The sequence below is a fragment of the Symphalangus syndactylus genome, chromosome 4 (assembly GCF_028878055.3).
Source record: "Symphalangus syndactylus isolate Jambi chromosome 4, NHGRI_mSymSyn1-v2.1_pri, whole genome shotgun sequence".
Lineage (NCBI taxonomy): Eukaryota > Metazoa > Chordata > Mammalia > Primates > Hylobatidae > Symphalangus > Symphalangus syndactylus.
The window spans coordinates 93,457,984-93,482,818 of record NC_072426.2 but is presented as its reverse complement, the minus strand read 5'-3'; the positions used below and the strand labels follow the sequence as shown (position 1 = coordinate 93,482,818).

Below are 24,835 nucleotides of genomic sequence, written 5' to 3'. Positions count from 1 at the left end.
AACAAAACAGATAACATCTCTGGCCTCAGAAGGGCTTAGCTGGGGAGACACAATAGAGATACAGCCGCTGTGGTCTGGGATCAGTGCCGTGAAGAAAATCAACAGAGGAGGTCACACGTGGAAGATGGGGAGCAGTTCCACTCAGGGTGGTAAAAGGAGGCCTTGAACGCAGTGAGGGAGGACCCAGGAATGGATATGGAGGAAGAGCATTCCAGGCTGAGGGAACAGTGTCCAGGCTCTGAGGCAGGGGTGATTTTGATGACTTCAAGAAACAGAAGAATGTCAGGGTGGCCCAGGGAGTGGCATTGGAGCAGGGAGGTGGGAAGGAGATGCTGTGGGAGATGTGCGTGAAGCCTGGCTGCAGAGGCCCTTGAGGGCCATGGGAGAGACCGTGCATTTTCTTCTAGGTCTGCGTGGGAAGTCACTGCAGAGTTTCGAGGAGGGGAGTTCCCAGCTCTGTATTTTTGAAGGATCAGTCTCGTTGCTTGGACCAGTGAGGAGCCCCGTGGGATCCAGACCCAAGTGGGTGGGGCCGGGGCAGGTGGGAGCAGAGACTCGAGGAAAGCTGGTCGAATGCACTGTGTATTTGGAGGCAGAACCAGCAGAGAGTCCTCTGGGTTGAGTGTAGGGCAAAAGAGAAAGAAGGCACCAAGCCTGGGGTCTGGGTTTTCTCTCTTACACTTGCTGAGTGGACAGTGGTGCCACTGAATGAGATGGAGAAGAGTTGGGGGGAGCTGGGTTGGGGTTGGGGAACCAAGGCTGCGTAGTGGGGCACAGTAAGAGTGAAATATTGTTAGCTGTCTTAGGAGGACAAGTAAAGTAGACATTAGGGTATTTGACCGGGGGCATGGCCAGGACTGGACATCTCAGTTCAGCAGTGTTTAGATGGTGTTTAAGCCTTGAGAATTATGAGATCATCGAGAGGGCTCAGGGCAGGGTGAAGGAGCTAGGACTGTGAGTGAGGCCCACCAGCGTCTAGAGGGGTCTGAAGGAGGAAGAGGAGGAGGAGCAGGGAGGAAGGCAGTCAGGGGCATATGCTTGGGGTCCCCCAAGCAGGGTGTGTCAGTGGAGTGGTTGGAGGAGGAGAGAATGACCAGCTGTGACCAATGAGGTCAGATACCATGAGGAAAAGTCTTGGCCTCCAGCTTTGGCAAGAGGGAGGCAGGTCCCTGGGGGCCTTTAATAAGATGGGTGGGGATGGAGCCTGCAGGATTCGGCAGGTGGTGACCAGTCGCCTTCAGGCTTGCTCAGCATGCCAGTGTAAGAACCTGGGGAGGGAAAGGAAGCGGTCATGCATTCCATCAGGAAAACCCTTCCCAGCTAGTCAGTTCAAGGGGAGGACCGAGAAGCGGGAAATGGGTGTGGTGTGGTAGAAAGGGCTAGGGAAGAACCCAGGGAGCTCTGCCCTCTTGGCTTGGTGCTGTAGCCAGTACTTGAGACGGTATCTCGCACTCGGGATGTACTCTGTGAATATTTGTTGAATGAATGAGTGAGGAGTGAATGAATGAACTGAGACTTATGATTCAGCCCTTCTCCCCACTGCCTGGCATTTTGGTCTTGGCCCTCCCTGGGCCCCAGTGCTCTGCTTTTGTAAAATGGAGGGATTGGTTCTTGGTGGAGGTTCTTTACTTAGTGTTCACAGACCATTGTGGGAGCCAGCAGTGGAAAGCTGTGACCCCTCTAAAATTTCCTACAAAATACTGGGCATGTGTGCATTTTCTGAAAGTGATCTGTGATCCAGAAGAGGTTGGATCACAGACCACTTTCAGGTTCGGTGAGACTTCCTGGGGCTTTCCTTGAGCCCTTTCTTTCCATTCTAGCCCCTGGGGCTGGTTATTGAGTAAAATAGGCAGAAGTGGCTCAAGGCTTGAGATTCCTGGTAGTCATAGAGAAGCATGGTCCTGTTTTCTATCATGAGATGGTGATAAATGGCAGTGAAATGCCAGTGTGGTGTAAAGTAGTCACAGAAAAACAGGAGGCAGCTTTATTAGCAGAGCCCACGTTGTGTTTTGTTCTATATGGAAAAGCCCTCCCTGGTTCAGGAACCTGTGTGATGTATTTGGGTGGGCCCCTTTCTGTTGTGGTGCACATAGGGTGTGGGTTCCTGCAGGTGGGAAGTTGGGGTTGGGGGTGCTTCTCCTCTGGGGCGAGCTCATTGCTTAGAGCAGGCCTATTTTCATTCTCTAGCTAAAAACCCAGCCTTTCCTGAGCATAGATGCGCCCCCTGCTCAGTATAGATACAGTGGGGAGGAGGCTCAGCCCTGGCCAGTGAATGGTCTGGGCCGCTGGGTAGCTGCTTATCTGTGCCTGAGTCTATCTCCAGGGCTGGAGAGCTGGGGTGTGTGGCAGAGATGCTGGGCTGTTTCCCCCCATCCTCACCCTGTGGTGGTGCCTGGTCCTATGCAGCCTCATCCTGCATTGGGAACCTCTGAGGGGACCTGGGTCAGCCCTCCCAAGGGGTGATGTCTTCGTATACACCAGATAGTGACTGAAATGAGTTCAAGGTTGCAGAAAGGGGAAGAAGCGGCACAGCCTGATGTCTGTGACCCATAGTCTCTCCAGGGTGGAGTCTGCTCTGAGATCTTTTCCTCTTCCCTCCCTGGGGCATAGGGTCATCTGAGGTTGAAAGAGTTTGTCCAGATATTCAGGAAGGTAGGTTCAGGTTATCTGTCATCTGCAGGGCCTGAGGGGTCATGTGAGATGTGAGCTAGGAGCATGCCCTACCTGGCAGTGTGGACTTTGCTCTATGAAGCATGTTCACAGTGCTGGTTTCCAACCTAACTTCCTTCTCTGTCTCTTTCCTCTGCCCCGCTTAGTTGGCTGGAGTTGTCTTCCTTGGAGTCGGGCTGTGGGCATGGAGCGAAAAGGTAGGTGTAACTGTCACAGGACACTGAGCTTCAGGCAGCCAAAACCAGATTCGTTGGACTTCATTTTCCTTCCTCCAATCTGTTCCCTGACAACAGGCATTTCTTCTGCAGTGTCAAGGTGTATAGTTGTCAATCTTTACAGACACAGCTCTTGCGTACTCTGCCCACATGATAGTGTTGGCTGCTGGAGGCATGGGCTGGGCTGGTTGGGTTTTGAGCCCTGTGGATGTGGAGAGCTCAGCTTTTGTCTGCAGCTATGCCCAGAGCAGGCTTGGGGCAATCCAGCTTCCTGACCCTGTCTGTGCCTCTGGGAGCAAGCAGGCAGGACCCTGAACACAGGCATGCTTATTGTTGAAGCCCATAACATTCCAGGATGAGAAAAAGCAGGGAGCGGGGCTGGGTGACATGCCCCCAGGGTGCCCTGTGGGGCAGGGGTGGGCCTTTAAAAAGCACCTCTGGGCCTCCTTGCCCAGCCTCAAGAGGAGAGGGGAGGAGTGGAGACCTGGTTCCTACTGTCGGGAAGGACATGGGGCAGTTGCAGCTCCAGGAAGGGGATGAGACTGGATATGGGCAGGGTGGGGCTGTGCTGCTGCTTGTTGCCCCGTGGCAGGGGTGCTGGGGAGGCGGTGAGGGCTGAAAAGGGCCAGGGAGGGAAGAGAGGAGGGGAGGGAAGCAGTAAGGTGGAGCAGGCCTGGCCAGAAAGAGCCAGGACTAAAGCTTCCTCTAGCGTCTTGGGCCCAGGCCTTCTTCCTTCAGTGGAACCTCCCTTCGCTTCCAGCAGGAGGAGGCAGGAGAACCTAGGTCTACAGGCTTTCCTGCCATGGTCTTAGGAACTGGATAAGGCCCACCTTCAGGTTTGGGCACCTTCAAAGTGGCCTGTGAACCCCTGAAGGGCAAGAGCTGGGTTACGATGTCCCTTTGCCCCAGTGACCCAGAAGCAGGTTCAATGTGTGCCTCACAGCACCACCGTGTGGCTGCCCCTGGGACTGCAGCCGCCTAACTGGGTGTGGCCCTGAGTGTGGAGCTGGCTACTACAATTCCTTTGAATCTGTCGATCTAAAATAATTAAAAAGGCCAGAACCTAGTTTAGAGAGAGTTTATTCAAGCACACATGTTGAGGACAGGCCTACCCAGGAAGCACAAATTCCAAAGAATGGAAGTCAGCCTTCCTGTTCGAAGTGTAGGAGCTTCGGATCATTTATCTAGCCAAAGCCAGACAGAGGCTTTGTTGCCCAGGCCAGAGCACAGTGGCTGGATCTTGGCTCACTGCAACCTCCGCCTCCCGGGTTCAAGAGATTCTTGTGCCTCACCCTCCCAAATAGCTGGGATTACAGGCATGTGCCACCATGCCTGGCTAATTTTTGTATTTGTAGGTAGAGATGGGGTTTTGCCATGTTGGCCAGGCAGGTCTTGAACTCCTGGCCTCAAGTGATCTTCCCTCCTCGGCCTCCCAAAGTGCTGGGATTACAGACGTGAGCCGCAATGCCCAGACACCTACGTATGTCTTGATGCTTAGTCACAATGTTCTGATTAGTTGAGGCGGTCTTTTTTCTTTCAGGAAAGGTATGTTTAACATTCCACACTGAAGATGTAATTGTCCCTAGGTCTTAAATGGTATCTGATCTGAGTTAGTAAAGAACAATGAAGGAGGCAGTTAAACCATAACAGAGCTCAGTGACTGGAAGTCGGGCTGTGGTCTCTCCAGTCCCTTAGTTCAACCATAATCTAAGAAACAGAATTGCAGACGTGCTACATGACTCAGTCTGTAGGGCTTAGCTTCCCCCTTGGCATTTTACAAACCCTATGGAACTGCTCTGCCCATTGTGTGACTATCTGTGTTTATATTTAAATCGAAATTGAATATAAATTAAAATTCAGTCCTTCTGTCTCACTAGCCACATTTTAAGCACTCCACGACACCTATGGCCAGACAGTGTGGGTATAGTCCAAAACACCTCCGTTGGTGTAGAAACTTCTATGGACAGCACTGCTTTGGCCTGCCCTTGGGCGTGTTTTCTACAAGAGTGTTCATATTGAGGCTGTTTTCATCTAAGGAGAGTAGTGTTCTTCATTAATTAGGTGCCAAATTGGGGGACTAACAAGGTTAGCCAGCTGGGTGACCAGTTTGACCACAGGCCACAGGGCCCCGTTTCCCTCCAGGCCTGGAATAGTCACCCCACAGGCTGCAGAAGAAGCTTGGTGGCTGCCTAGGAGGAACTCGCAGCGTAGGTGGAGGCCAGGAACACTTTCTGGGACCTGAGGTGTGCAGGGATCTCCTGATCGGAGGGGCCCCTAAGGGCATGGATGGGGCCGGACTCTGGCCTGGCTGTCAACAAGAAGACTGAGCCTGGGGAGGCAAGTCCCTGTTTTCAGTACCACCTGCACCCCCCAGGGCAGCATCCTTGACTCCCCTTCTGGGCCAATGCTGCCCTGCTTTCTCTGTCTCTTTCAGGGTGTGCTGTCCGACCTCACCAAAGTGACCCGGATGCATGGAATCGACCCTGTGGTGCTGGTCCTGATGGTGGGCGTGGTGATGTTCACCCTGGGGTTCGCCGGCTGCGTGGGGGCTCTGCGGGAGAATATCTGCCTGCTCAACTTTGTGAGTGGCCACAGAGACAAGAGTGGGATAGGATGGAATGGGGTGCAGGCTCTGCTGGGCAGGATTATATGTTACCTGGTCAGAGCAGATGGCAGCTCTTAGGAGTCTCCCCCAGGCCCCTGCCTGGGAGCAGGATGCAGCCCTTTGCACTCTACTGTCTAGAGAAGCTGGTTCCTCCCGACAGGAGAATTAGGTCTCCTCTGGCTTTTAGCCCTGGGTGGGAGGAGCCAGCTGCCTATAGGCCAGCTCTACTCCCCGCTCCTTTGCCTTTTATCTTCCTTCAGAGGTTCTGAAAGAATTGTTTGTTTGCTACTGTCCTTTGCCCTTCCTGGCTAAGATCAAAATATGTTGCAAGTAACTTTAAATCATTTCCCTCCTCCAAGGATGTGTGAGTCTGTTGAATGTACAAGTCAGAATCCCAAATTTCCTGGCAGAACTGCAGATTACTAAGAGTTTAGTTTTATATTTAAATACAAATTCATTTTTAGATTTATTCAGTTAAATAACACCTGGTGGGGAAAACACATTATCATATTTTGCAGTATATTGTTTGTTGACTTGATTAGCTCAAGCTTTCTTTTCCCTGGACGTAATTTTAAAAGCAGCTATGGGCTTTTTTTCCTAATTTTTTTCTCTGGGAAAAAAAAAAAGCTATGTTTAGCATCTTGCTTTTATGTGAACAGAGATTACGTTTTGGCAGGCCTTGTGTGCATGCATGTGTTTCCTTTTTCTTTTTCTTTTCTTTTCTTTTTTTTTTTTTTTTTTTTGAGACCGAGTCTCGCTCTGTAGACTAGACTGGAGTGCAGTGGCGTGATCTCAGCTCACTGCAAGCTCTGCCTCCCAGGTTCACACCATTCTCCTGCCTCGGCCTCCCGAGTAACTGGGACTACAGGCGCCTGCTACCATGCCCGGCTAATTTTTTTTTGTATTCTTAGTAGAGACGGGGTTTCACCGTGTTAGCCAGGATGGTCTTGATCTCCTGACCTCGTGATCCTCCTGCCTCGGCCTCCCAAAGTGCTGGGATTACAGGTGTGAGCCACCGCACCCGGCCATGTGTATGCTTTTTCTTACTTTGAAAGATTACTCCAAATTTGCTGGTTGTGGCAAGCTGCTTAGTGTCTTATATGGCCAGTGATAATGTCTGTAAGAGCACAGACTGCAGGCTGGGAGTCTGCCCTGATGGGATGTGGACCTGTGGCTGCACTGGCCCCTTGCAGAATGCCACCACTGCTTGTGGCCGGGGGCAGCTGAGAGCTTCTGGAGGGGTCTTTATGCTGACGATCATGTACTTTCATGCAGAGTTGGTACAGATAACATTGGCACTTCCGGAATTGTAAAGAGCCCTGCAGGGAACTCACATGTCCTGCATGAACTATGTGACCTCAGGCAAGCTATGTACCTAGTGACATAGCCATAGTTTCCTCATCCCTAAAGTGAGGTAACAGATACGTAGGCACTTGATGGTTTTGTGTGTGTAGTGGGGAGTCATCAGATAGTGTCTTGGGCACAGTCTGTCCTAAAGGAGCCGACACCCCAGGATGCCACCCTGGAGGGTCCAGGTGGAACTGCTGGAGTAGGACAGCCATTCATTCCTGTGATAGGGTTTCCTCCTTGTCCAGGGAGGAAGGGCTGCTTCATAGCAAATGATTGACACATTGGCTTGGAGCTTTCTCACACTTTTTCACTCATTTGAGTGTTATCAGCAATGCAGTGACATGGGTAGGGATAAATAGCCCCTTTTTACAGATGAAGCGAAGTTGCGCAGAGTCACCCAGCTTACTAAGTGTGGGGTTATGGGGCCCCGATGTGGGACTCTCAGGTGCAGAGCCCACGCTCTGCTGAGGATGGTGGTTCTGGATCAGGTGGGGTTATGTGTGTGGGGGTGCAGGCTGGTGGGGTGGTGACTCATGCTCCCGTCCCCTTCCCCTGCAGTTCTGTGGCACCATCGTGCTCATCTTCTTCCTGGAGCTGGCTGTGGCGGTGCTGGCCTTCCTGTTCCAGGACTGGGTGAGGGACCGGTTCCGGGAGTTCTTCGAGAGCAACATCAAGTCCTACCGGGACGATATCGACCTGCAGAACCTCATCGACTCCCTTCAGAAAGCTGTAAGCACCTCCCCAGCGGGCCCCTGATAGAGCACGCACCTCCCTGTGCTACCCGGAGCTGAGTCTAGCAGGGGCACCAGGCCTTCTCTGTGAGTTTTCTGCCTGCAGCTTGGCAGACAGCAGGGAGGCCGTGGAACAAGCCACCCCACCTCTGGTCTGTTCCACTTTGCTGGCTTGTGGTTGCCTGGTGGGCCAGTCCTTTCCCATTGGGATTGGGCAGGCAAGTCCAGCTGCACCAGAGGCCACCCACCCCCGTGCCTGGCCCTCCTCTTTCGGCCCTAGATCTTTCCAATCCTGTCCAATAGCCACACCAGCTGCAATCCTCCTTAGGTACTGCATACCATGAGGCACAGCTTCTTCCGCCCAGCTCTTGACTCAAACGTCTGATGCTATTCCTATCCCCTTCCTCCCCGGGACCTTTTCCCCTTCCTCCCTGGGACCTTTTCCCCTTCCTGTTTAAGAAGCCAGGGCTGCCTGGAGGAAGCTTGGTCAGATCTAGTGGAATGTGACCTCCCTGGAATATGTGCCCAGGGGTTTGTCTAAGCAGTCCCAGGCTGTGGCCTTTACTCCATCTGGTCCCCATCCCTCTTATCTGTCTCATGTGTGGCTTCACCTGGAGGCTTGGACCACAGCTGTCACAGCCCCCTGGGGAGGAACCCACTCCTTGGCCATCTCAGCCTGTGCAGTGCAAGGTTCTTGTTTGATCTGTGTGCTGACAGAAAGCCCAGCTTCCTTAAGAACTTTTCATGTGGAACACTTTGGTTTTGAGAAGAAAATAAATCAGAAACCATTAAAAATCTATGATTCACTCTCATTATTAACCAAAACTTGTTCACCTTTATTTCATGTATTACGGGATCCAGCAAAACCCATTTATGGGACCAAAGACCCTGCCTGTATTGTTATTACTAATGGGTATTAGTCTGTGAAAGTCACCATATCCCAGTCATGTTTTGATACCTCTCCTTTCTTTTCTGTTCAGTGCCACCGTCCTCTTTTCATTTTCACATAGTCTTGGCTTGCTGGTCTCAGCATGCTGGGTTGTGGTTCATCCCTGCATTGCCTTAAAACATAGTTTTCTCCATTGACTTCTTTTCTTTTAAAAATAAAACTTCTGGCCGGGCACGGTGGCTCACGCCTGTAATCCCAGCACTTTGGGAGGCTGAGGCGGGCGGATCACAAGGTCAGGAGATCAAGACCATCCTGGCTAACACGGTGAAACCCCATCTCTACTAAAAATACAAAAATTAGCCGGGCGTGGTGGTGGGCACCTGTAGTCCCAGCTACTCGGGAGGCTGAGGCAGGAGAATGGTGTGAACCTGGGAGGCAGAGCTGGCAGTGAGCCGAGATCACGCCACTGCAGTCCAACCTGGGCGACAGAGCGAGACTCCGTCTCAAAAAAAAAGATAAAATAAATAAATTAAAAAAAAAAAAAAACTTCCCAGGGGAGGGATTCAGTAAATTACAGAGCTTCCTTGGAGTGAAGTTTCAGGTAATCACTAAAGCAAGTGAACAGTGGTGGTGTGGGGGAGACAATTTTACCTGAGAAGTAAGCAAAACAAAACAACCAACCAGAAATCACTGTTGTCATTTGTTGTGATTATTGCCATAACTATGTCAGCTGTAAGGGCAAATGCAGAAAAGTTATTCAGGGGAAGAGACACTGTCAACTTCACAATGATGCTTTCAGTGTTTGGATTTTTACAAATTTTTTAGTCAAATAAGGATTTTCTTTGTAGCCACACCAGATGATAGGAAAGGGAGGGCAGAGTCCCCAGGTGTGGGGCAGAGCTTTGATTGTATTACCTTTCACCCTCATCAGACCTCTTTCCTCAGAAGCAGACACTTAGCAGCTGTTTTTTGTAAAGGGGTGAAAAGGGGAATTCGCTTGCAAGTTTCTCAGGGAGGAAGAACACTGCACACTAGGAAGTGTTCTCTTGTGGCAAGTAGAGGACCACACCAAGGTGCTGAGGGGGCTACAAAGGAGAGGAGGCCACTCTCCTATCCTCTGAGGAGACTGGAAGGAGGCATCTCCTTTGAGGAGGCTGGGAAGAAGGGCAAGCTCCCTGCTAAGGAGGGCCAAGGCTGGGTATGTTGTGCCCGGCAATGGGGCCAGATGGCTCCACTGAGCCAGCCATGTGGGTTGGACAGAGGAGGCACCATGGCCTGGAGATACCTTCACTGCTATTTCCTTTTTGTTTTTATTATTTTCTTTAACACATCAAAAGGGCAGGTCCTTTGTCTCTCTCTCTCTCTCCTCTTTTTTCTTTCTCTCTTTCCTTTCTTTCTGATTGGGGGTGGGGATCCTGCTGTGTTGCCTAGACTTGTTTCTAACTCCTGGGCTCAAACCATCCTCCCACCTCAACTTCCCGAGTCGCTGAGGTTATAGGCCTGAGCTACTACGCCTGGCTGTTTTCTTCTTACAGGGCTGCCTGGGTTGCCAGCTTAGCATCTCTGCACATGGGAGGTAGGGAGCGGGCCTTGATTTCTCTGCATGGTAGATGCCGGCAGACTTAGCCTGGCATCTCTATGAATGATGCCCTATGCTGGGCAGCCATGGCCCTGTCTTGGAGCTCCTAACAATTCTGGCTTTTGTGGTTGCAGAACCAGTGCTGTGGCGCATATGGCCCTGAAGACTGGGACCTCAACGTCTACTTCAATTGCAGTGGTGCCAGCTACAGCCGAGAGAAGTGTGGGGTCCCCTTCTCCTGCTGCGTGCCAGATCCTGCGGTGAGTGGGCTTGTGCTGGGGCGCAGGGAGCCCACCCTTCCTGAAGCCCAGCAGCTTTCCTGACTCCTCCAGTGCTCTGGGATACTTCTCTGTCATGGAGGTCTGAGGAGTGGGTGTGCTCTCTCCACGCCCTCCTCAAGGCTGCCTCAGCTCTGAAATCTGATAGGTATACATTCTAGGAACACTGCTTGCATGATCCTCCCTGGCCTTGGTGTTCTGGGTGAGGCAGGAGAAAAACAGTATTATTTCTACCTGGAGGGCTGTCATGCGTGGTAGCTGGCCAAGAGCTGTGAGTGAAATAAGGCCCACTTAGCCCTCTTCACTGTCCTTTTTCCGAAGCAGATTCCTAGAACTCAACAGTGCACAGGGGCTGTGGGTACACATCATTAACTGGGAAACAGTAGTGGAGAATTATTTTTCTTTTTTCTTTCTTTTCTTTTCTTTTCTGTCTGTCTATCTTTCTTTCTTTCATTTTTGAGACAAGGTCTTGCTGTGTTGCCCAGGCTGGAGTGTAGTGGCATGATCTTGGCTCACTGGAACCTCTGTCTCCTGGGTTCAGGCGATTCTCCTGCCTCAGCCTCCTGAGTAGCTGGGATTACAGGTGCACGCCACCGCACCCGGCTAATTATTTTCTGTCTTTTTTTTTTTTTTTTTTTTTTTGTTGTTGTTATTTGGTTTTATTTTAGAGACAGTGTCTCACTCTGTCACTCAGGCTGGAGTGCAGTGGTGCGATCTCAGCTCACTGTACAACCACTGCTTCCCTGGGCTCAAGCAATTCTCTGGCCTCAGCCTCCCAAGTAGCTGGGACCACAGGCTTGAGCACCACATCTGGCTAATTTTTGTATTTTTTGTAGAGATGGGGTTTCACCATGTTGCCCAGGCTGGTCTTGAACTCCTGGGCTCAAAGCGATCTGCCCATCTTAGCCTCCCAAAGTGCTGGGATTACAGGTGTGGGCCACTGCGCCTGTCCTATCCTTTACCTATTGGCATTCCCAATCCAAGGCCAGCGTCCTTGAGTTCCAGAAGCTGGGTTCTTGGGGTGACCTGTGAAGGAGCTCTGAATTTTGCCTCAACTGAGCCTGAGTAGAACTGGGCCAGTTGCCAGCTCTCGGTGCAGTTATGCAAAGCCTGGTCCTGGGTTACGGGCTTTGAGAAGGCAGAGCATCACCACTATTATATGGGCAAGTTCTGCAGCCCAGGAGAGGCTCAGATTTGCTGAAGCTGCACAGCTCTTCTGAGGTCTCCACTGCGACTGTGAAATGTACCAGTCTTGTAAGTGTTGTGTTTAGTACATATAGTTCTTACCTCCAAGTATAGGTCTTACCTCCTAGCAAACTGTGGCCCCCAGGCCAAATCTGGCCTGCTATTTTTCCATGACCTGTGAGTTAAGAATGCATTCAGATATTTTTAAATGGTTGGAAATAAATCAAAAGAAGAATAATATTTTGTGGTACATGAAAATTATATGAAATTCAAATTTCAGTGTCCATAAAGTTTTCTTGAAATACAGCCATTCCTGTTTGTTTACAGACTGTCAGTGCTGGCTATCATGCAACAAAAGCGGAATTGAGTCTGTGTCTGAAATACTCCCTCTCTAGCCCTTCACAGAGAAAGTTTGCCACCCTGTCCTGGCCTGAAGGATTAGTTGGTGGCGTGATTGAAGGACATGAGCTGTAACGGAATTTGCACAAATGTTTGCTAGTGTTTGGTTGTGACTTTACTAGAGCCTTTTACCACCAGCTTCTTGAGACACCAAAAGCAACTAATTTTTCTGCTTTTTTTGCAGCAAAAAGTTGTGAACACACAGTGTGGATATGATGTCAGGATTCAGGTGAGAACTCCCATGTATACAACTTGAAGAGTTCTTTAGGTTTTATTCCCTATGGTTCAACATTGTGATTTAGCACAAGTGCAAATTGAAGTGGGAAAACTCGGGTCAGTGAAGCTCCTGATGCCACCTAAGCTGAGCATGGGCACAGGGTCACACACACTGCTTCCTGAGCTGGCGGCAGGACTCCTGGGAACAGTAATGGTGATTCTAAGCCTTGCGAGCTGCAGTCCCAACAACTAGGAGTTGCTACATTTAAAGAGGTGGGATGGAAGTTTCGAGGGACAAAGACTGCATTTTTAGGAGGCTCCTTGGCATCCCAGAAGACGTCTCTCGTTAAGGGGACAGCTGCAGGAGTGTATGTGCCTTGGTCTGGCCTCTGTGTGGAGGCAGTGGTGACAAAGAGGGAGGCAGGCCTGGGGCAGGGGCGAGGCTCTGTCTTCCAGGACTTCCTTTAGGCTGTAGGGAGTATGCTCTTGGATGCAAAGAGAAGGAAGAACCTACCCCACTCCAGTCCTTGTTCTAGTGGTCTTTGGTGATATGAATGACTGCTGTTCTAAAAGGGAGGAGTCTCGAGGAATCTGCAGAGACCCCTCCTGTTAGCCGTGGATACGAGGGATGTGTCCCTACAGCTTGGGGAACTGTCCTCCTTTAGGGACCTGCATTTCACAGGGAGAAACTGCGTAAACTGAATGTGTGTCTCTCCAAAATTCATATGTTGGAACTTAAACTCCAATGTGATGGTATTTAAGAGGTGGGGTCTTGGGGAGGGGATTGGGTCATGAGGGCAGAGTCCTTATGAGTGGGGTGAGTGACCTTATGAAAGAGGCCCAGAGAGCTTATTTGTCACTCCACTGTGTGAAGACACAGTGAGAGGGCGCCATCCATGAACCAGAAAGTGGGCCCTCATCCGACATCAAATTTGCCAGCGCCCTGATCTTGAACTTCCCAGCCTCTAGGACTGTGAGAAATAAATTTCTGTTGTTTATAAGCCACCTAATCTATAGTATTTTATTCTAGTTGCCTGAATGGACTAAGATAAGAACCTATATCAACATCAGCTTCCCTAATTAAGATATTTTTTGCCACTTATATTAATTTGCTAAGGCTGCTGTCACAACATACCACAGACAGAAATTTAAGCCACAGCAGACATTCATTTTCTCACAGTTTGGAGGCTAGAAGTCCAAGGTCAAGGTGCTGGCGGGGTGGGTGCCTTCAGAGGGCTGTGATGGAAGGGTCTGTTCCAGGCCTCTCTCCTGGCTGCAGGTGGCTGTCCTCTCCCTGTGTCCTCACGTGGGCTCCCCTCTGTGCATGTCTGTGTCCTGATCTCCTCTTAGCAGGATGCTCTTCGTATTGGATTAGGGGGCACCCTGATGGCCTCATTTTAGCATAGTTACCTCTGTAAAGAGCCTGTCTCCAAATACAATCACCTTCTGAGGTCCTGGGGGTTAGGACTTCAGTGTATGGATTTTGAGGACACAATTTAGCCCCTAACACCTCTAACGTTAGGGGCTAATGCTCCATCATGTTGCCATGGAGGAGGCTGATAGGTGTGAGGGGGCTGGGGCCGATTGCCCTGTGTGGGGTGGGCAGGGCTGGGGTGTGTGCTGGGATGGTTACTGACACCCCACCGGGGTCAGCACTGGAGGGAGCCGGTTGGCTGGTGACTGTTGCCTGCTGGCTGTGTCTCTTGGAGCTGAGCTTACTGGTGGGATGCCTGCTCCGAGAAGCACCCTTCTTCCCTTCTTAGGAGACTCTGGACCCCCTTCTCCAGGTTTCTCTCCCTTTAAAGGCACATTTTCCTCCAAGCCTTCAAGCCCCTTCTCTTTCTCCAGATGTGGATGATGGGGAAGGGTATCTTGAGAAAGTTGGTCTTTAAATCTCTGGAGACCTGAAGGGAAATAGCCAGGGAGCCTTTGGTCAGACAGGTGGTGTGATGGCACAGTGCCCAGCGAGGGGCAGAGGCTGAGAGGAGCCGACGAGCATCTCCTGGAGAGTCCTTCTTGCATGCCTCCTGGATCCCTCGTTCCCACCCTGCTTTGCCCTGCTCCTTGCTGGAGCTCGCTAGGGGATCAGGATGGAGATATCATGTGTGCCAAAGGCTCAGACCCCTGTGGTGTTTTCCTGCAGCTGAAGAGCAAGTGGGATGAGTCCATCTTCACAAAAGGCTGCATCCAGGCGCTGGAAAGCTGGCTCCCGCGGAACATTTACATTGTGGCTGGCGTCTTCATCGCCATCTCGCTGTTGCAGGTGTGTCCCAGGAGCCTATAGGATTGGCAGGTGGCCTTCTTTCATTTGAGGTTGGGCCCTTAACATAGAGTGCATGGGTCCAGTTTGGGTATGGTATTAAGGAACCTTGCAGAAGAAAAAAAAGGATTCAACTGGATGTCCAAGGCTGAGAGAGTGTATGTGTGTAAATGTATTGGGGAGGAGAATGGTGGCTTCCATAAATGCTACCTATAGGGGGGCCCTCTGGGTGGGGGCAGGCTGGGAGGGGCTTGTGGCCCTGCACAGGTCCTATTGGCAGCCCTCTCCAGAGGGCCCGGTGGGCTGCAGAAGGGTCACTGCCTATCTGGAGGTAGGTCAGGAGTGTGCTCGGGGTGGGCCATCAAGTGCTGCAGATGGGGAGGTGAAACTCTTGGTCACCTGGGGCCTGAGGGTGGCCTGAGGCTCACGTGTGTGTGCTCGCCCCAGGACCTCTCCTGTCTCTGGCGCCTGGGCTGGAGTTGTCAGGTATCTTCCCTGTCCATGAGACATCCTCTGAGGCCTGCTGCCGTTTGTGGCATCCTTTCCCCTCCCAGGCTGTGCTTGTTCATTTGAACCAGGTTTCACATGTGGGAGGATGTTGGTGGCCGAGCGGGCAGTGAGGCCTGGGGTGACTGGGCTGGTTGGTGACTGCCAGGAGAAGAAGTGGCAGAGAAAGTCAAGAATTCAGTGATCAGAGAAACCAGAAGTCTTTCCAGTGCTGTTCAGGGCTTCCAAGAAGCTGCAGCTTCTGGGTCCACTGATGCAGTTCTTGTGTGGAAAATAACACCATTTAGAAAGTGTTTGACTCTGTTTTTGCCTTGAAGAGGGTGACTGAGGTGGACCCAGGGCCACCAGCCACCCACACATGCCTTCCTCCTTCAAGGAAGACAAGAAATAGGAGGAAGCAACTGGAAAAGGAAAGAAAAAAGTTATTTGCAAAATAGGCAAGGGAAGAATCAGACTTTAGAAGGACTGACTAGTCAAATTTAGAACCACACAAGAGTTTAAAGGGAAAAAAAGCCATTTCCAGAGGTCACCAAGTTCATGTTCATCTGTAGAACATCAGTCTCCTCTCACGATTTCCCTGCTCACCAAGGTTGGGATGGATCTTCAGACATTAGCACAGCAAAAATTGGGGATGGCCTTGGTTTTATTATGGAATCGACGTTTACAGGAAACATTCAAGATTTATTATTTTGAGAATCAGAACCAGTCAGGGTGACCCTGTTATTTTTGGTTTAACCCAGGGACAGGCGTGTCCTGCCCCATGGCTTGTGACGTACTTAATCATGTTGGAGGCAGGACGGAGTGTCTGTTTTGCTTGTGGTGCCTGTCGTTTGCCTCTTCTAGGCTCTGGGGATGTAACAGACTAGACCCCAGGACCCCCTTTTTGCAGGAGGGGTGGTTGTGCTGTGCCACTCACTCCGCGGTGCTGTCTCTACGTCCTCAGTCGCAGCTGGGGGGTGAGGAGAGGCGTGCAGTGGGAGCTCCCAGCCTCACCCTCTGCTCCCTGCCCTCTGCCGTTGGGCCCCAGCAATGGCCGCTGACTCTGCTGGTGTTGGTTTCAGATATTTGGCATCTTCCTGGCGAGGACCCTGATCTCAGACATCGAGGCAGTGAAGGCCGGCCATCACTTCTGAGGAGCAGAGTTGAGGGAGCCGAGCTGAGCCACGCTGGGAGGCCAGAGCCTTTCTCTGCCATCAGCCCTACGTCCAGAGGGAGAGGAGCCGACACCCCCAGAGCCAGTGCCCCATCTTCAGCATCAGCGTGACGTGACCTCTCTGTTTCTGCTTGCTGGTGCTGAAGACCAAGGGTCCCCCTTGTTACCTGCCCAGACTTGTGACTGTATCCCTCTGGAGTCTACCCAGAGACAGAGAATGTGTCTTTATGTGGGAGTGGTGACTCTGAAAGACAGAGAGGGCTCCTGTGGCTGCCAGGAGTGCTTGACTCAGTCCCCCTGCAGCTCAAGCACGTCTGCAGGACACCCTGGTCCCCTCTCCACTGGCATCCAGACATCTGCTTTGGGTCATGCACATCTGTGGGTGGGCTGTGGGTAGAGGGACCCACAGGCGTGGACAGGGCATCTCTCTCCATCAAGCGAAGCAGCACTGGGGCCTTCCCGTAACGGGAGGCGGACGTGGCCCCGCTGGGCCTCTGAGTGCCAGCGCAGTCTGCGGGGACATGCACATATCAGGGGTTGTTTGCAGGATCCTCAGCCATGTTCAAGTGAAGTAAGCCTGAGCCAGTGCGTGGACTGGTGCCACGGGAGTGCCTTGTCCACTGTCCCCCTGTGTCCACCAGCTGTTCTCTTGGCGCCAGAACTGCCTCTGGTCTTGACAGCATTAAGCCCTGATGGTGCCGGTGGGGTGGTGGGCATGGTTCTTCACCGAGAGCCGGCTCTCCTTTTCTTAAAGTGTGTAAATAGTTTATTTATTTCACTTCCTCTTCCTCTCCTCCAGCATTCTCCTCTGAGCAGCCTTAGATAGTGTCCATGGCTGGAGCCAACCTTTTGAGTCCCCTTGAGTGTCTTAAGAACCAGCCCACAACAGCCTCTCTTTCCCCTCCACATACTGCAGCCTCCCTCCATGCATCCCACATACAAGCACTCCCCCACTCCCCAGTGTGGCCTCACTGTCTTCTGGTCTTGGTGCTACTGAAATTGTCACCCAGAATTTGAATCCTGACCCTCCCCACTGCAAGCCCAGGGAGCCCCAGCCCAAGATGGCCAGCCTGAAACCGTTGGCCAGGGCTCCTCTTGTGGCCATGTACCTAGGGCTGGCTGGCCTGCCATTTGCCTCTCCCCGGAGACAGCCGTTCTTCTGCAGCCACGCCCCGTGCCTAGCCACAACCCCAGGCTGCAGCTGCTCAGAAACTCCGGGCGTTTTATTTCTGGTGACTGCCCCTAATGGGATATCGGTGATCACTGGTCCACCCTTCCTGTCAGGGCTTTTCTGGGGCTGCTCTTGGAAATGAAGTCTTCTTAAGTACTAAATAACTCCCCTGGGGATAGCTGGGGCATTTGTCTAGCTGGGCTACTTTCTAACACTTTGCCATAGTTCGGACCACTTCTCATCGTTCAGGGATCGAGTGCAACCTTCGGTTACTTGCCGGAGTGTACATTCTAGTGTGGTGTATACTGGTGGCTGTTTGTTGATGATTATATTATCCTTTTTTTTTTTTTTTTTTTAACAATTCTCTGTAGACTAGGAGAAGAAGAATGCTTGTGTTTTTCGGAAGTGTGATGCTTCTCTTTGACTGCCAAACTGTTTTATGGAATATATCTTTATATTAATGCTGTTTTGGTCGTTTCTGTTTGGGGTCACTATTGAGATATTGCTAAGCATCTCAGTAGTAAACGCGGCTGCCAGAGGAACCAAAGGATAGGGTATGTAGACCTTACAGAAGGGTGGATGGTAAAGGCAGTCCATCATCAGCACAATCTGACTTACATTTCATTGAGTGATTTTTTTTTTTTTTTTTTTTTTTTTTAAGATTTTGTATGGCAGCACTTTCAGTTACCCTTGTGTGCCGGCCACAGACAGCACAAGTTGGCTTGTGGTTTATCCCCCGCTATAAGTGAGAGCTGGAGAAACTTCCAACTCCATAGGTCTAGAGGAAACATTGTTTTAGGTTATTTCTGTCCACCCCTGGGCGATACTATTTATTGATCCAAGCAGAAGAGCTTGGGGACACTGAGTAGAAGTGGGGACACGGGATTGAAGCCTGGGCATTGACGCTGCACGAGCTGTGTGTCCTGGGTGTGCCGGCCTTTCTGTGAAGGGGATTGGTGGCAGTGCCCACCTCACTAGATGCCTCTGACCCAGCCTCCCCTGGGGGAGTGGGTGGCCGCAGACCCTCCCTGCCAGAGCTCCTGGAAGGCTCCTGCAGGCCTGACCCATCTATTCCTGTAGACCTGGTTTAGGATGAAGTCTTGGTGCGACTTTTGCAGAGTTGGGTTTGTCTTTCAACTATAGACCCTTCTGGCTGTTCTCAGCCATATCATGTGACTCTGAATAGTTGGATGAGGAATGGAAAGAAAGCAAGGATGAGAGCCGGGCACGTGGCTCTCATCACAGAGGCACAGGGCAGGCCTCCTGTGCGCTCCCCACCCAGCATTGGCCTGTCCTGAATCCCCACCTTCCCTGGTTGGAGGCCAGCTGTGGTGTTTGCACCCTCTTCTCACCTCACCATGCACATGCTCACTTTAAAGCCTTGGGGTCTTGCCTGTACCCCCTCCTCAACGCTGGTCCACCCCCTCTCAGGATCTTGCCACGTTATTTTTCCTGTCCCCTCTTCCTGTCGCTGGCCTTCCTTTCCCCATCCTAAAAACTTGCCGAGGCCCTATGGCTCCCTCCCTTTCTTTCCCAGGCAGCTTCTTATCTGGGCTGTCTGTACCTCTTCTTTTCCACCACCCACCATGCCCCACGTAGCTGAAAGCTGCTTATCCCAATTGTCAATCCTGGCCTTCCTTCGGCCTCTGTAGCACCAGACACTGCACCTCCTGAATGTCCTCTGCTTCTCTGCTTCAGAGGCCCAGGCTCGCCAGTTCTCTGACCTCTCCCGTATGTCTGCTCAGGACTCTGCTGCAGCTGTCCTCACCGGCCTCCAGGGAATCCCACTTCCCACAGGGCAGGGCTGTGGGCTGGGCTGAAAAACCATCTGCATGGTCCACAAGAAGCCTGGCACTGGGTTTCCCCGTGAATAACAATGAAAATTAATGGTTGCAGAACCTTCCTGGAACATGGAATTTCTCTAGGAGATTCCATGCAGAGGCCACTGGGGAAGTGACAGACACGCATGTGAGTGTAGGTGGCTGCAGTGTTAGAAGGCTCCCAGCAGAGTAGAGAGGGTCTCAGTCTCATCAGGGAACCCACCTGATGGCTTCTCAGCCAACAGTCTCAGAGGAACATAGACTGCAGAGAAAGGAGGGAGGCAGCAGTGGTCCCAGCACCTGAGGCATCCTGCTGTCATGGGAAGGTCTCCGCCCAAATGTCAAATGTATCAGCCTGTCACCCACTGGTCCAGAACTTTCAGCTGTACTGGTTGGGGGTGGGTGGTGGAGTGCTGAATGACCTTCACAGGTGAGCCTTTCCAACTCTAGGGTCATACGGGTGTCGGTCCACAGAACCACAGTTTTTAGGTTGTGTGTCCGGGGCTATGGGAACCTGTCCCCCATGATGGATCTTGGTAGAGACACTTCCCTCTGTCATCGTGCCCAGGAGGATGCTGCAGGTGACTACCTGCAGCCCTGTTCTCATTCATCTGGATGCCCTCCAGAAATCTGGGGAGCCATACACCTTTAGAGCCTTTTTAGCTCCTTATCAAGTTGGCAAGGCTTGGCCATTCCTGTTCAAGGCTGCATCAAAGGCACGTTCACCATCCTGGCTAACACAGTGAAACCCCATCTCTACTAAAAATACAAAAAAATTAGCCGGGCTTGGTGGCAGGCGCCTGTAGTCCCAGCTACTCGGGAGGCTGAGGCAGGAGAATGGTGTGAACCCAGGAGTCGGAGCTTGCAGTGAGCCGAGATCACGCCACTGCACTCCAGCCTAGGCTCAAAAAAGAAAAAAGAAAAAAAAGGCACGTTCATTCTCAAATGCTTTTGGCGTCTCCAGGGTGCCTCAGGAAAACATGAAGTGGGCATTGTAGAACTTGGGGCTACTGTGTAACTTTGGAAGAAAAAGTTAAGGGTACTTTTAAGTGGATACTGTTTTGATGAAATCGCCAACTTCAGGGAGCCCAGCTTTGGAGAAGGAGGACGTGAGTATTCCTTACAAGGCTCCGAAACAATTCTTTCTTCACTCAGCTTTCTTTCTGTGCTCTGCATCTTATATTCCAGCAGGGTCTTCCAATGCATGGTTTAATAACTACCACAACTGGCTGGGTGCAGTGGCTCACGCCTGTAATCCCAGAACTTTGGGAGGCTAAGGCGGGCAGATCACTTGAGGCCAGGAGTTCGAGACAAGCCTGGACAACATGGTGATACCCAGTTTCTATTAAAAATACAAAAATTAGTCGGGCATGGTGATGTGCACCTGTAGTCTCAGCTGCTCGGGAGGCTGAGGAAGGAGAATCATTTGAACCCAGGAGGCGGAGGTTGCAGCGAGCCAAGATCGAGCCACTGCACTCCAGCCTGGGTGACAGGAGACTCCATCTCAAAAAATAAAATTTAAAAAAAAACTACCACAATAAATTATCACCTTGAACTGTAATTTTGACACCTCAAACAACTTTTAAACTAGTCTTTTTAAAAAGTACACTTAAATAAAAATCTGAACATAAGAGAATGTAAAGTGAAAAGTGAAAGTATGTCTTCTGTTCCCCAGAGGTAACTACTATTAGGAATCCTTCCTGAAAATGTCCATGCATATACTCAGGTCATCACACCCATGGAATCATTTTACATAGTATTTTATGAGTGTTACTTAATATACTGATCCACAGTGCATTTTCATGGTCATGCTGTCAGTTGTAGGAGTGTGCCAAGAACAGATGGGCCTTGCCTTTGTACCAGAGGAGTCCATTTACAGTTGCAGGTAATAGAAAACCCAATTCAAACTGGCCTAAACAATGAGGGGAGGTTTTGGCTCCCGAAACTGGAAAGTCCAAAGGTGGGGTGAGTTTCAGGGTTGGGTTGATCCAAGTGGCTCAGTGACGTCAGTAGGATCTTGTTTCCATTTCTCTGCCTTCCACAGCGTCCCCTTCATCTATGGTGGAGGGAAGGAGTCTACCACAGACAAACCCCGAGCCTCCCCCAATGGGTGGTGTGGTGGTGAAGCCAGCAAGAGAAGGGACTCCTGGACACACCCCTCCTCATGCTTCATCCCACTGAAACCATGCGGCTGTGAAATGCAGCATCCTCCAGGAGGGGGACAAAGGCTGGGGATGCTGTCAGCTATTGCCATCGTGCTTCTGTGGATGAGTGTTACAGTTTTTTGCAGGGTTTTGCACTTACAAGGACATATATATAAAAGTACAGAGTTTTGTTACTGGAATTACTTCTTACAGTGTGTAAGAAAAAAATGTTGTTTTTAGAGGAGTTCTCCTGGGAGGTGGAATCACATTTTAATAAGTAGGTGCTCAGGGCTGGGGTGTACTTGTTGCCTGACCACTGCTGGTGTGTGTGGGTGTAAGGTGACAAAACCTCCTACCCCCGTGAGGTTGTTTCAAGGATTAAATGAGATGGGTAAAGCATCTAACAAAGATCCAGATTATTTAGTATGCATCCCCTGAATTATTGCTAACATAATTTTAATGATTGGGGAATTTTATCTGTGGCTGCCAGTCCCTTTGAGAGAGCTGCCTGGGTCACATCAGATAGCTCAAGCTTTGAACCATGCTGAAACAAAACGATCCACTTTCCTGTCTCTTTAGGAACAAGGCTTCGAGGTCTGTGGCAAGCCTCAGCAGGCATTTGGAGTTCAAGGTTTGTTCTCTTTCTGTGCCATAGAGGTGGGGAGGCAAGGTTGGGTGTTGCTTCTTGCCTGGAGTGCAGATCCTACCAGAAACCAACACAACCGAAGTTGCCCGGGAGCCCCCAGAAGCAGCAGCGTGGCCATCAACTGCCAAGGGGCCAGGGTAGGCCACAGAGGCCTGGGGCCCAGGAGGAATGGTCTGTGGGGAGAAGGGATTATTGTGAACATCAATGCTGGGGATAATGTGCCCTGAAGACAGCAGGATATCACGTTTGGACGGTTGGTGGACCCCATCTGGTCCCACTCATAAGGAGAACAGAGGCCCTGGGGTGTGCTGGGACTTGCTTGAGGCCTCAGACTGGGACTGGGTGCTTCTCTGCACCTCCTATGAGGGAGGGTGTCCGTCTCTGTGAGGACAGCTCAGCAGGGCTGGGAAGCTGGGGGCAGTGCTGGGGGACGTGCGAGACTAGCATGTGTGGGCCTTGCTCGGCTTGCCCTGGTGCCTGAGAAAAACCTGGTATTTGAAAATACACACGGACTGCTGGAAGGTCAGGAAATCCAGGGTTTTGTTCTGAGGCAGTGGAAGCGTTACCACGAGCCTGTGTTGGCCTCTCTCCTCATTCCACCTGCAGCCAATTCAGCCACACTGCCTTTGCACGGAACCCAGGGTTGCAGGCCGCGTGTGTAGGTGCTGATTTAGGCCCAAGCACTCAGCTGTCAGCAGGAAGGACCATAGTGTTTTCTTCTAGTTTTAGATTTGCACTCGTTCTGTGTTTTAAAGTCACAGCTGTGATCCAATATGGGAAGAAGTGAAGTGGCCTCTAGGAGGGACTGAGCACCCTGTCCTTGGAGGTAAGCAAGCCCAGGCTACACCCTTCCTGTCTGGGATGATATGGCTGGGGTGGGCTTTGTGCTGCGTGGACCATGGCAAGGCTTTCCATCTCTGAGAGGTAGTGGTCCTTCCCGTGCCTTCTGTTAAAGATAATTTTTTTTAAAAAGGCATGACTCATAAATATTACATGTACACCTGTCAAAGATTTTATTTAACTCAGTAATTGAGAGTGCTGCTAAGATTAACAGCCAGTTCAAAAGAGAAATCACAATGAACCATAAATCTATATGGAGTAAAAGAATGTTGAAACTGGCTGGGGTTTTTTTTTTGTTTGTTTGTTTTTTGTTTTTTTTTTTTTGAGGAGAAAGGTCAATTGAATCTTATTCGTATATATTATATGCACATCCATAGACAAGAATTATTTTGCATTAACTCTACAACTTAGTTGTAAAAATAGCTCAAAGGCAGTGAAAGACTAGAATCAGATAATTGGAAGGGTGTGCCCTAAGTAATGCATAGTTCTGTCTTCCTTCCTTCCTTCCTTCCTCCCTTCCTTCCTTCCTTCTTTCCTTCCTTTCTTTTTTCTTTTCTTTTTCTTTCTTTCTCTTTCTTCCTTCCTTCTTTCTTTTCTTTTCTTTTTTCTTTTCTTTCTTTCTTTCTCTCTCTCTCTTATCTTTTCTTTTTTTTTTTTTGAGACAGAGTTTCCCTCTTGTCACATAGGCTGGAGTGTAGTGGTGCAATCTTGGCTCATTGCAATCTCTGCCTTCCGGGTTCAAGTGATTCTCCTGACTCAGCCTCCTGAGTAGCTGGGATTACAGGCGCATGCCACCACACCTGGCTAATTTTTGTATTTTTAGTAGATACAGGGTTTCACTGTATTGGCCAGGTTGGTCTCGTACTCCTGACCTCAGGTGATCCACCCTCCTTGGCCTCCCAAAGTGTTGGGATTACAGGCGTCAGCCACCATGCCTGGCCCCAATGCATAGTTTTTTACTGAAGACAACCAGAATCTCTGTTGCTTATTCCAAATTTCCTTCCACCACTTATCCATCCAGCAGAGCCACTTTTAAAATAGGACGCAGGCAGAAATTTAGAGGAGTCAATATCTCATGGTGAAAAGTGAATCCTGAGGGTTAGAGCATCCGCCAGGTGCCCTAGGTAAGGGCCAGCCACTCGGGGAGGCAGCCCGGGGCACTCACTGTCCTCTCAGTAGTAAATGAATCACTCAGGCCATGTCTGCTACCCAGAGAGCCTGAGTGTTCTCAAATGCTTGTTCTGCCTCTCCATCCACTCCTGCAGACACCTCAGTGGCTGCATCCAAAACGGCTGAACTTTGCTTCTCTTTCTCCAACCCCCAATTCCACCCACATCCAAAACTGCTCTGCCCCCTATTCCCATCTCAGCTGAGGGTACTACCATCCACCCTGTGGCCAAATCCAGGAATGTGTGTATCACCTGGGCTCTGAGGATGACATCAACTCTTCTAAGTCAACAGAATGTCGGGTCTATTCTAAAAGTCTCATCTGACAAGGAGATCTTTAAGGCTTTACTCCCTGGGATAACTATCATGATGGATTTCAGTGTCATTCTGTCTTTTTCTTCGGAATGTAATGATTCCTGGGACTCGCCTTATTTGCAACATGTGCATTCAAATATCTTTTCAACATAACTGTGTTCTTAATTGTGTTTACTTCCCTTCTCTGTGAATCTCAGTGATTCCTGGAAGCTGTGGTTGGTGGGGGATGGGGCGGGAGGACTTTGGTAGTATAAAAGAGAACCTGCAATGAATGTTCTAAGAAACTGGAGTGTTGGGGTCCTCCAGCCCTTGGCTGGTAAACTCTCCACTCCTTCCTCTTTGCAACACAATTCTCATAACTGGCAAAGGTGTGCGTTTAAAATTTGTGACTGTATTCTGGATTTTTTTTTCCCTGTACAATTCCCCCTTCCCCCCTGCAAGCCTGTATCCGGAGAGGTGTCAGCTGCCTTGGAGGCGGTGAGACATGTGGGTGTTCACTGTGGCCCTCAGGGGTGAGGCTGGCACTGGGGCATCTGGGGCCAGAAGTCCTCCTTTAGTCCCAAGTCTCTGCCACTCAAGTGCATCAGTGAGAGGTCCTCATAGAAAATCTACTGTGGGCACAAAGCTGCCAGGCTGATGGGGGTGGGGAGCAAACAAACACCCTTTTCCCCTTTTACATCAGAGGAAACAGACTC

At 50.7% G+C, this 24,835-nt stretch overlaps 2 protein-coding genes across 13 annotated transcripts in view; both read left to right on the top strand.

The window, feature by feature from the left end:
* TSPAN14 (tetraspanin 14) overlaps positions 1-17,669 on the top strand; it is a 63,810-nt gene extending 46,141 nt beyond the window's left edge. For 8 of the 11 annotated variants that reach the window (XM_055275527.2, XM_055275526.2, XM_063638154.1 and 5 more), the window contains 7 exons: positions 2,817-2,867; positions 5,320-5,466; positions 7,399-7,569; positions 10,174-10,299; positions 12,086-12,130; positions 14,261-14,380; positions 15,946-17,669. In XM_055275527.2, the coding sequence (XP_055131502.1) occupies positions 2,817-2,867; positions 5,320-5,466; positions 7,399-7,569; positions 10,174-10,299; positions 12,086-12,130; positions 14,261-14,380; positions 15,946-16,017 (732 nt within the window). In that variant the 3' untranslated portion in view covers positions 16,018-17,669. The remainder of the gene's footprint in view (positions 1-2,816; positions 2,868-5,319; positions 5,467-7,398; positions 7,570-10,173; positions 10,300-12,085; positions 12,131-14,260; positions 14,381-15,945) is intronic. The other 3 variants (XM_055275532.2, XM_063638156.1, XM_055275533.2) reach the window with 2 other exon arrangements.
* Positions 17,670-18,553: 884 nt separating this feature from the next.
* SH2D4B (SH2 domain containing 4B) overlaps positions 18,554-24,835 on the top strand; it is a 124,896-nt gene continuing 118,614 nt past the window's right edge. Inside the window, exons 1-2 of one of the 2 annotated variants that reach the window (XM_055275513.2) lie at positions 18,554-20,913; positions 21,073-22,644. The gene's annotated coding sequence lies outside the window, so the exon portion shown is untranslated. Of the gene's footprint in view, positions 22,645-24,835 lie in introns of both variants that reach the window. The other variant, XM_055275515.2, reaches the window with a different exon arrangement.